This window comes from Rhinatrema bivittatum, chromosome 9 (genome assembly GCF_901001135.1).
Source record: "Rhinatrema bivittatum chromosome 9, aRhiBiv1.1, whole genome shotgun sequence".
Classification (NCBI taxonomy): Eukaryota; Metazoa; Chordata; class Amphibia; order Gymnophiona; family Rhinatrematidae; genus Rhinatrema; species Rhinatrema bivittatum.
The window spans coordinates 210,854,581-210,866,725 of NC_042623.1; the positions used below are offsets into that span (position 1 = coordinate 210,854,581).

The 12,145-nt window shown below is 48.7% G+C and overlaps 1 protein-coding gene across 2 annotated transcripts in view; it reads left to right on the forward strand.

Annotated features, from left to right (window-relative positions):
• RNF13 (ring finger protein 13) overlaps window positions 1–12,145 on the forward strand; it is a 318,726-nt gene that overhangs the window by 304,462 nt on the left and 2,119 nt on the right. For both annotated transcript variants that reach the window (XM_029615493.1, XM_029615494.1), the window contains one exon: window positions 12,045–12,125. In XM_029615493.1, the coding sequence (XP_029471353.1) occupies window positions 12,045–12,125 (81 nt within the window). The remainder of the gene's footprint in view (window positions 1–12,044; window positions 12,126–12,145) is intronic.

A 12,145-nucleotide genomic window follows, 5' to 3' on the forward strand; every position in this document is an offset into this window, starting at 1 on the left:
GAACCAGGTTAGAGATCCTAAATTTTGGCATCTACTTTCACTAGGCATTTTAAGTGGCTGAAAAGTGAATGGCGATGAGGCAGTTGGCGGAATATTAACTGTCAAGGCCATGGGCTGAAAATTCACCCAAGATCCCAAAATTTGGCTGGAAATTTGCCTGAATATGGATATCTATGGCCTAAATTTATCAAAATGCTATAAATATAGTGAAAATAGCACCTGGATTAAAAAAAAACAAAACAAAACATGGTTAGACTAATTACCCTGCTCCCGCATCACATAGGAAATTTCCCCAAGCTTTGATAGTTATCACACCTGTGCTATTTTTTTGCATTATGCCCACATAGGGGTTTTTTTTTGGGGGGGGGGGGGGGTGTTACATACTAGGGATGTGAATCGTGTCCTCGATCGTCTTAACGATCGATTTCGGCTGGGAGGGGGAGGGAATCGTATTGTTGCCGTTTTGGGGGGGTAAAATATCGTGAAAAATCTAAAAATCTAAAAATCGCAAAACCGGCACATTAAAACCCCCTAAAACCCACCCCCGACCCTTTAAATTAAATCCCCCACCCTCCCGAACCCCCCCAAATGAGTTAAATAACCTGCGGGTCCAGCGGCGGTCCGGAACGGCAGCGGTCCGGAACGGGCTCCTGCTCCTGAATCTTGTTGTCTTCAGCCGGCGCCATTTTCCAAAATGGCGCCGAAAAATGGCGGCGGCCATAGACGAACACGATTGGACGGCAGGAGGTCCTTCCGGACCCCCGCTGGACTTTTGGCAAGTCTCGTGGGGTCAGGAGGCCCCCCACAAGCTGGCCAAAAGTTCCTGGAGGTCCAGCGGGGGTCAGGGAGCGATTTCCCGCCGCGAATTGTTTTCGTACGGAAAAATGGCGCCGGCAGGAGATCGACTGCAGGAGGTCGTTCAGCGAGGGTTCCGGCGCCTCGCTGAACGACCTCCTGCAGTCGATCTCCTGCCGGCGCCATTTTCCGTACGAAAACGATTCGCGGCGGGAAATCGCTCCCTGACCCCCGCTGGACCTCCAGGAACTTTTGGCCAGCTTGTGGGGGGCCTCCTGACCCCCACGAGACTTGCCAAAAGTCCAGCGGGGGTCCGGAAGGACCTCCTGCCGTCCAATCGTGTTCGTCTATGGCCGCCGCCATTTTTCGGCGCCATTTTGGAAAATGGCGCCGGCTGAAGACAACAAGATTCAGGAGCAGGAGCCCGTTCCGGACCGCCGCTGGACCCGCAGGTTATTTAACTCATTTGGGGGGGGGGGGGTGGGGGGGGGGGGGGATTTAATTTAAAGGGTCGGGGGTGGGTTTTAGGGGGTTTTAGTGTGCCGGCTCACGATTCTAACGATTTATAACGATAAATCGTTAGAATCTCTATTGTATTGTGTTCCATAACGGTTTAAGACGATATTAAAATTATCGGACAATAATTTTAATCGTCCTAAAACGATTCACATCCCTATTACATACACAGAGGTACGAACAGCAAAGTTGACAACATTGAAGTTTTTCCATTGTTTGAATCAATGAAAGGTACAAGAGGAGCTGATTTGAACAATGTACTCTCTACCTAGCTTGTTTGACGATGATGGAGACACTTCATACAAATCTCTCTCATGCATATTGATTATGGATATCCTGCAAACCAGACCTGGTTGTGGTTCTTAAGGAATGGAGTTGGCCACCCTTGCCATTATCAGAAAAGAAACCAATGACCTGAAAATTTAGAAGCCTTGTTTTTTACTCAAACATATGTTCTCCTAGGAAAGCAGGATGGTAGTTCTCAGATAGTGGGGGATTCACATCATCCAATGGAGCCCAGCACGGAAAACGTTTATCAAAGTTTCTAGAAACTTTGCCCAGCCTGCTGCTAACCGCTCGTCCACGCGAGGTCCCTCTTCAGTCTCTTCTTTTCCGCGGTTCAGTTGCCTCACAATCTGTGGAGCTCCAATTTTTCAAATTCATTCCCTGATATTTGAGTTGCCCTTCAATTCCCTGTCTAGTCCCCCTTCATATCGGTGCCCTCCTGGTATGGTAGGTCAGTTTTCAGCTTTTTCTCAAGTTTGTGGTCTATTCCCAACTCCAACCCCCCCAGCCCGGTGTCAGTCAGCCTTCGTCCGCACGCCCGGTCTTTTTTTGGCGTCGACCGGTTTTCCTTGGTGTCCCTAGTGCCCACAGACCATGTTCATTACAGATCCCCACGAGATTTCATCCTCTGCCTGGGGGCCTCGCACAATGTCCGCGAGTGCCCTCTGTGCGATCAGATGACACCCAAGGGGCGTCATGTGCGCCTCAACAAAATGGAGAAACTCTTCGGGACCTCGAAGTCCTCCACGCCGGTGTCAGTTTCTTCAATGCCCAAGGATCGCGGGGAGCTGTCTCTGTCCCTACCACTCATGGTCCCTCTGGTTAGTACCCCCATGGAGTGGGGAGGAGGAGATCAATCCTCAGTGGTCTCTCCCCTTCTCCAGACTTCGGGGTCATCGACCTCCTTGGCACCAGGGAAAGACCGGGCCGAGCATCGGAAGCGATCCCAAAAGCAGCAGCACCACCAGTCTGTTCCAGGGTGGAATTGGCAGCCGCCATGGAAGCAGCACCAGCCATTGGAGGCCCCACCCTCCGGTGCCCCCAGTAGCCTGAGGTGTTCCCCACAGACACCAGTGCAGGGCGCCGTGCCACCTCAGGGAGCTGGCGACACCTTGTCCCTCTCCATCAGGACTTCCAGGAGGAGTTGGACCACAGGGTGCAATCGGGGGTGCTCAAAGTGCTGCAGAGTGTTAAGCTGCCAGCTACCAGCGCCACCAGCCCCCATAGCGGTGCCCAAGCCTCCACCACTGATGTTTGCACCCCTGCTGGAGCATCTAAAGGTCCTTCTTGGTGTGTTACTGATGCCCCGTCTGCCACCAATGCTCTCCACTGGGCATCCTTGCCTGCAGTTCCCCATACCACTATTGGTCCCCCCCCCCCCCCCCCCCCCCCCCCCCCCCCCTCTCAGCTTACCATGGCTGATGGCCCCCTAAATGCCAGGGGATCCAGTTCCCCTGCACCCTCTGAGCTGAGGGCCAATGCCCCTCACAGCCCTTGCCCTTGGGGTTCAGGCCCAAGTAAGGAAGAGTGTCCCTATGACCCTTGGGAGTTGACTCCACAGACTTTTCCTCAGAGTACTCTGACTCGGAGGACATGATACTCATAGCCCCATCCTGGCCAAGGCAACCATGGTATGCGTATCTCAAAAGACTATCCAGTCACCCACCAATTCTACTAGAAAACCATCCCCAACTTCTAACTCAGTAGGGGGGGAATCCCTTCTTCATCCAGTGCATCAATCCCTCCATCTGACAGCATGGAGATTGAAGGGCACATACTAAATTACCTAGGACACTCATCTCAACTTGGACATTCTCATTGAATCCAGAAAACCATCCACCAGGCGTAACTATGCCGGGAAATGGTGTCCGTACTCAGAATGGTGCAGACCAAAGAATCTAGACCCCTTCTCTACAACGATAACACATCTTCTGGAATCCCTCCATACTCTTTTCACAGCTGGTCTAGGATACGCCTCTGTTCGAGTGCATGTTAGTGCAATTGCAGCTTTCCATCATACTCACAACAGACTACCCATTTCCAGCCACCCTTTAATCTCCAGATTCATGCGTGGCATTCTGCACCTAAGACCACCAGTCACAAAGCCACCGGTACCATGGAATCTCAATATCATAGTGGAACAGTTAATGTTACCTCCCTTTGAACCTCTAGACTCCTGCCATGTCAAATACCTTACTTGGAAAACTGTTTTCTTGGTGGCGGTACAGAGAGTAAGTGAACTGCGAGCCTTAGTTCACTACGCCCCGTACTTAGAATGCTTTCATAATAAGGTCACTCTTTGACCACATCCTGCCTTCCTCCCGAAGGTGGTATCTGTGTTTCATATCAACCAGTCCATTACTCTAATTTTCAAGCCAAAACCTCATCAGAATGATAGAGATAAGCTTCTCCACATCTTGGACTGTAAAAGAGCATTGGCTTATTACAAACAGGGAACTCATTCAGACTCCAGGCCATCTCAGCTGTTCCTCTCCTTCAACCCAAACTCTCCCAACCAACCTGTCTGCAGAACTCTGGCTAGTTGGTTGTCCTAATGCATTATGTTTTGCTACAGTAAGCGCAATCTACCATTGAATATAAGACCAAAAGCACACCAGATACGAGCAACTGCAACGTCAGTCGCCCACTACAGAAACTTTCCGCTGATGGACATTTGCAAAGCGGCAACTTGGTCTTCTCTCCACACTTTCACAGCGCACTACTGTTTACAACAGCAGAGCTCTTCTGATGCAGCCATGGGTTCAGCAATCCTGTCAACCATGACACAAAAATAAGACTGTCTACTGTTCAGAATTTAAGGGTGGCGTTCTAACCTACAAACAAAACACCTTGACACCACCCAGGAGCTTGGGACTCCCAGACAGCATAGCTAATTCAGCCTGCTATCGCTGGCAAAAAGCAAGTTTGCTTACCGTAAATGGTGTTTCCATAGATAGCAGGATGAATTAGCCATGCGTTCCCTCCCTCCTCCCTAGGCAGTCTTCACATAGTAAAAATAAAGGTGTAGTCAGTGTATGTGAAGACTGCCTAGGGAGGAGGGAGGGAACGCATGGCTAATTCATCCTGCAATCTATGGAAACACCGTTTTCTAGAAAAGCAAGTTTGCTTATCATAAGTTTAGCCAGTAGACTGTGCATGCCCACCCTGCTACTATCCATGCAAGGTTTCCCTTCAGTCTCATAACACAGCAAAACAGATGACCAAAAAGATAAAATAACAAACCGAAGGTTAACCCAACATCATGGGGAGGTGGGTGGGATTCTTGAGGACTAACATCCTGCTGTCCTAGAACACGTTTCAGGTAAGCAACTGCGCTTTCTCCTAGGACAAGCAGGATAGTAGTCTTCACTTATCGGCGAGTACAAAGCTCCAGACTGCCCCATTCAACCAGAGAGACCAACAGCAGCTGAACAAGGTGCCAGTGGGCATAACAGAACTGCAGTGCTGTGGAAAAATGAGGTGGTCTGGTCCCACAGAAGCACAATTAGAGAGAGTTGGGTTCAGGTCTGGAACAGGTTGCACGGGATGGACTGCCCAAAGGCCCTATCCTGATGGTTATCCCTGTCAAGGTAGTAGTGAGCTGCAAATGTGGAAAGAGCTCAAGCTTGCAGCCTGGAAAATTTCTGTGACTGCAACTGCCCACAAATAGGCCACTTATGCTGCCATGGCCCCTACAGAGTGATTCTTCACTCTGGGAGCTGGCTGAAGGCCTGCCTGCATGTAGAAGGCAATGCAATCTGCCAGCCAGTTCGAAAGGGTTTGCTTACCCTCTGCTGCACCCAGTCTGTTGGGGTTAAAGGATAGGAAGGGGGGGGGGGGGGGGGGGGGAACAACTGTCTGTGATTCACTGTATTATCCAGGTAGAAAGGCCAGTGCCTGTTTGCAGTCCAGGGTGTGGAGAGCCCATTCCCCAGGGTGGGAATGTGGCCTTGGAAAGAAGGTGGGTAAAATAATTGACTAACTGATGTGAAAATCAGTCAGCACCTTAGGCAGAAATTTGGGATGCATAGACAGGACCACATGGTTGTGAAAAAACTGTGTACAGTACATGTGTGACCAGGGCCTAAGCTCACTTATCCTGCGAGTAGAAGTGATCACCACCAGGAATATGACATTCCAGGTGTGGAACTTCAGATCACAGGCTGCAGAGGCTCAAAGGGAGGCCACATCAGTCTTGCAAAGACGAGTTTCAGGTCCTAGGAAGCTACCGGTTGCTGAAGAAGGGGCTTAAGTTGGAGGAGACCCCACATGAAACAGCTAACAAGGGGCTGGACGGACACTGGTGTACTAGCAACGGGGTGTTGCTGGTACACCAGTGTCCGTCCAGCCCCTTGTTGGTGGTATGCGCTGAGGTGAACTCTGACAGAGCTGGTCTGGACCCCAGACTCAGTCAAGTGCCACAGGTAGATCAGCAGCCAGGGGAGAGGGCATGAGAAGGGATACAACCCATGCCCTCTGCACCAGAGGGAAAATCTTTTCCATTTTGAGGTGTAGGACTTCCTGGTCAAAGGTTTCAGGGACTTGATCAGAACCCAGGAAACACAATCCAAGCGCTGTAGAATCGTGTACTCAACAGCTACACCGTGAGGGCCAGTGCCCAGAGGTTCAGGTGGCACAGGATATCCTGGTTCTGCGACATGAGGTTGAGCACTGTCCCCAGTGGAATGGGCGTGCGCACCAACAGGTCCCGGAGAAGTTGGATCCAAACCTGCCGAGGCCAGAAGGGTGCCACAAGGATCATGGTTCCCCTGCCCTGAAGCTTCAGCAGGACCTTCGAGAGGAACAGGAGAGGCGGGTACACATACAGGAGGCCCTGACCCCAATGGAGGGAGAAGGCATCACAGGCTGGTCCCTGCCATTAGAGAGCAGAACCTAATTTGTATTGAGTCATGTAAAGTGGGTAAGCCACCATGCAGGCAACCACAATGGTGTCTTAGAAGATTTTTCGCCCAATGGCATCACATCCCAGAGGAGTTGAGGCATGTGTGCAGGAATACTGGGCCTTTTTTTTTTTTTTTTTTTAAGGCGGACTTCACTACCACCGATTGGTAGGGGAACTGCCTCCTCTCGAACCCCAGGGCCTGCTGCACCAAGTAGGTGTCATCGGCCTTCCTGTTCACTAGGGAGATGGGGTGCTCCCACATATAGAGGAGGAGTTCCTTAAAGATATTGTGGATTGGAACTGCCACGATCTCCTTCAAAGCATCAATGAACAGGAGGACTTCCAGCATCTTGATATGCATCATCCTCCATGAGGAGCTGAAAGGGGATGGCATCCGCCATAGCCCTGACAAACCCCGCAAACGACAGGCCCTCAGGCGGTAATTGGCGCCACTCCTCTGGGTGCGAAGGCTCCAAGAGGGGGGCGTCAGAGTACTTGTGGAATGTGGTCTAATCTGCTTCGGTAAGGCAACCTCAGTAGCCCCATAGGCTACCGTAAAGACCTCCTTGATCCAGCGGGCAACCGTTGCCTGCGTCACTGATGGTCCCTGCTTACATCCATCGTGGAGCACAAACAGGCAATCAGACTTCTGAACAGTCTTAGTCACCTCCAAATAGCACAGTAAATGAAGTTTTATGTCCAAGTAATGCAAAAGCAGTACTCAGCTACATCTCTGTCCCTGGCCAAGGCAGACAGAGAAATGGACTGATTCAAATGAAAGTCCACTTTGAGCAAAAAGGCACAGTCCAAAGCTGAACCACACCCAGAGTCATATGAAGAGGCTCATGGCAGGAAAGAGCCTGCAGCTCAGAGATCCAAGGAGCCAAACAGATTAATACCAGAAAAACTGTCTGCAAAGTAAGAAGCCACAAAGGGGGGAGGAGGATGCAGCAGACCTGCCAAGACCTAGAGGACCAAGTTAAGATAGCACAAAGGCACCAGAAGCAGCAACAGGGGCCAAAGATATTTAACTCCCCACAAGAAACAGGACACATCCGGATAGGAAGACAAAAGGCCCTCCATTGCCTCTTCCCTTCTAATAAGCCAGTGCCGCAACTTGAACCTTCAAGGTATTAAGGGCCAAACACTTAAGCAAGCAGTCTTGTAGGAATTTCAAAATCAATGGAATATCCACCTTGTGTGACTGAATACCTTGCTCAAAAACACCAGGCTTCAAAGACTCTCCAAACTAACAAACTAGAGAAGTAGAAAATTTCCAGTCCTGAGGAAAAGTGGAAATTATAAAAGGCTAATAACCATGCTTCAAAAGCCGAACCCATTCAAAGGAAAAACCATAAGAACAGAGCTGGATCCTCATGCAGCATGGGTCCCTGACATAATAGATCCATCCGAGATGGTAGCTGGAGGAGACTGCCTACCAGAAGTCTCAGGAGATTGACATACCATGGCCTTTGAGCCCAATCCAGAGTCACTAAAAGGACAGTGTTGGTTTGATTTACAGCCTTTTATACGAGTCTGCCTATCAAAGGCCAAGGTGGGATCGCATACAGCAGGGTGCCATGTGGCTACTTCTGAACTAAAGTGTCTATGCCCATCACTTTTGGGTCCTGCCTGCGACTGAAGAAGCGTGGAACTTTAGCGTTGAAGTTTAACAGATCACAGCAGTCCACCAGCAACTGAAATGCCTTGTCCGCCAGCTACCATTCTCCTGGGTCCAAGCTTCTCCTGCTGAGGAAATCTGCTCTGATATTGTCCTTTCCAGCAATGTGAGAGGCAGATATGCTTAGGAGATGCTGCTCCACCCATACCATGAGTGCATCTCTCTCCTCTGACACCTGTCAACTTGTTCCACCTTGATTGATGTAAGCCACCATTGTCATATTGTCTGACATTATTGAGACCACCCAATGCCTCTAGCCACTCTGTAAGCCACAGGCACGCCAATCGAACCGCTTGTGCCTCCCATTCTATTGATGTTCCACTGCATGCCAATGCCCTTGCACCAACTCCTGACAGTAAGCCGGCAAAATTGAGTGTCTGGTTTTCAACCCGCGAGCCGATTTTACATTTTTTTATTTTTTTTTTTAAATTAACAACTTTTGGGACCTCCTAGTATCGCCATTTTCTGTGCACTTTCCTGGTGCCCAGAGAAATTAACACCTACCTTTGGGTAGGCGCTAATTTCTGAAAGTAAAATGTGTGGCTTGGCTGCACATTTTACTTACTGAATCGCGCAGGAATAACTAATAGAGCCATCAACATGCATTTGCATGTTGCGGGCGCTATTAGTTTTGGGGGGGGGGGGGGGGGTTTGGACTCTCGTTTGATGCGCTATTACCCCTTACTGAATAAGGGGTAAAGCTAGCGCATCAAACACGCATCCAACCACGAGTTAATAGTGCGCTCCGCCTGTCAGATTGGACTTTGAAGTAGTATCAGTGGCCCAGTTGCATAGCCACAGCTGTCACCTAGCTGCAATAACTGAAGCAGCTATTCTGGCACCTGTGTACACCAAGTCATAGCTTGCATCTTCCAAGGTGGCGACCTCTGGTTCTATCATAGGTCCTAAATCAGACCCGACAGCACCAGACTCTTGCCAAAGCTGCTAGGTAGCCCAAGCTACCAAGGTGCAGCAAGGAACAATTTGCAAGTTAGTTATCACTGCCTCAGAGGCTTGCTTCAAGATAGCTTGAATCCTCCTATCCTATTCAGAGCCACACCTCCCTCTACAGGCATGGTGGTACATTTCGTATCAGTACACACAAAGGCATCCACTTTAGGGAAATGCAACTGCTCTCTGGCCTGTGGTATTCTAAGGGGTATAAATCCACTAAGATGCATCCTCCTTTAAAGGATGCTCCTGGCACATTCCATTCCAGATCAACTCCTGGTTTGCAGCAAGGAGGGGAAAACAAGAAGCCTTACACAGGGTGACCACAAAAGGATTTCTCACCTACATCCCCAAGGAGTCAGGCTCAGCCACTCTTGAGGGTCTTCGTGGTCTGAGATATCAGACCCAGCAACTCATCTCTGAAAAGGAACAGTTCTATATGGCTTCAAAGATGGGGGAATGTCCTGTTCCTCACCAGTATCAGCCTGATCCACCTGTAATTGAGTGTCAGACTGCACAGCACTACACTACAACACTTGACTGTGGAAACAGGCAGAGGAGCACTTTGAGTGCCTGGACCTACCTTAGTAGGAACTACCACGTTAGCAGACCAGCCCTGTAGAAATATCTGCAATCCCTGGAAGAACTCCAAGGAAGAGGAGGCCTGGTCCATTCCAGGCCCCATGGGCTTCAATCTGACATCCTGTAAGCTAGAGTCTCCCTCAGTTCCACTCCCTTCAGACTGAGATGGACCATGATCAGCAAAATTGGAAGGAGGCAAATCTCCAAGCACCCAGGAAGCACTGACTAGCTTAAAGAAAGGTCTGGCTGAATGGCTGTGATGTGGCAGGCACCAGATAGGCATGTAGGTTTCTGGGCCGTGGGCACCATGCTATAAGCACACAACCCAAAGGTGGTTCATGCCTAGCTTTTCCACACATACAACTGCACCTAATATGGGCATACAAAAAATGTGCTTCCAAGCCCCCATGCCTGCTCCTCCCACTGGGTGCCCAAATTTGTCACCCAGGACAGATGCCTAAACTGGGCACATAAGACATACATCCAGAAGGAAGAACACCCAATTTCATGCACAACTGAGAAAGGATACACCTGGACACAAGCCAACAGTATGCAGCAAAAAAAGCATCCTGCAGCCTACAGTGCACCAAAGTGAGAGAAGCCTAGCCAAACACCTGCTCAATCAGCAGTGCCTGTACTTTTCTCACAGAACTCCCAGATGTGAGGACAGCCCCTCCCCCCAACAAAAGTTACACTTCTGAGCTCAGCCCACCCTGGCTGAGAGTAGGAATGGGTCCCAGCCATGGGAGAAGAGGGCTAAAGCCTTCACTGCCAAGCCTAATGGCCTGCAACCACTATTTGGAATTTAGGACCATGCCCGTCAAGGCTACTGGACTGAGACACTGAGTGGAATCACCTCAGGAGGCGAGCAGTGCTACATAAACTCACAGGCAGTCCCAGAAAGGGAAATGCATGACCACCATCTGCTAGAGAGACTAAATACAGGCAGGCTGTCAGCGCAGGACTGTGTAGCTGACATGTTTTTGCTCCATCAGCTGCCAGAGGTGCATAACCCACTCATTAGGATTGACCTACATGAACACTAAGGAAACCCTTTAAGGGGGGGGGGGGGGGGGAGAGAAGAGAACTAGGATTAAAAGAAGCTGTGATCCTCAACTTTAAAGTCTCATTTTAAACTTTGAATGTTAGGCTAATAGGAACATGTTTGTAATATCCTTGAATATATAGTTACAACCAGAACCATAAGGTTAGGCCTGGCAAGGTAGGAAGAATGCATTCCTATTTGGAACCACCCTTTCCTTGGTAATGTGCCTGGGCAACTTGAAAGCCTATGATGGGTAGATGTTGGAGAAGACACTTGAACTGATGCTGTTTCTACTAACAGGCAGACAACTGCACTCGTGCTGGCACCCACATTCTGTCCCTTTAGCACCTGTATTCTTTGTGACTTGAGGGCAGAGTACAGCTCAGGACAAATTTTAACTTCTAAATCTAAACGATGGCTGTTGGAGCTTGAAGATTAAGAGTAGGTGGGGGTCCAAGGCCATATGGCCCTGTTTAGAAAAGCCTTTGCTGCCTAGAAGGCAACCTTGCTCAATCAAGGGCCAAGTTAGTCCTTACTCAATTCACTTTCCTCTACTGAATCAGGTACAAGTTGTAGAGGAGGAGATGTTTAAAATTAAGCCATTTCATGACTAGTCTCTCTCTTCCCCCCACGAGAAGTGATGACTTTGCTGTTTACAAGGATTTCCTGGTGTTCCAGAAGGCATATTGTATAGATAATTGATCCTATTAAGTTCCTGCAGTGCTGTTCTTATGCAATGTTTTAGTTATGAATGTTTACACTGTACCCCACACTGAGCTATGGAAGGTCAGGTAAGAAATTTGTTAAATAACTTCAACTAAACAAAAGGGATCCTCTGCTACTGACTTGAAGAAAAAAAAGCCAAACATTAAGACCTTTAGATCACATCTCTTAAATTTGTAGGGGGACTAACATTAGTAAGATACGACTAAGGCTGTGCAGCACCTATCTTTAATTAAATCAAAACACTGCAGGTTCCTTAACATTTGCAAGCCACCTAAAATATTTAGCTATAAACCTTTTACTGTTTAAGTGTCACAAGCTGAGGCTACATTGTTTAAGTAGATAGTTTCTTTATAGTGAAATCACATAAGAGGTCACTAAGTAGCCACTTCTGATTGTTATTCATGCTAGCATGCTGAATCATATACCACAGCATGAGTTTAAATGCCAGCAATTTAAATATAGTTTATATATTTTATTATCTCTAGCAAGTGGAAAATTAGTTAGTGGACATTTTCATAGTAAAAAGATATAGTAACCTATTGTATTGTTTTCTGCTACAGGAGATGAGTATGATGTGTGTCCTATTTGCCTGGATGAATACGAGGAGGGAAATAAACTCCGAATCCTTCCCTGTTCTCATGGTACATAAATCTTATACAAT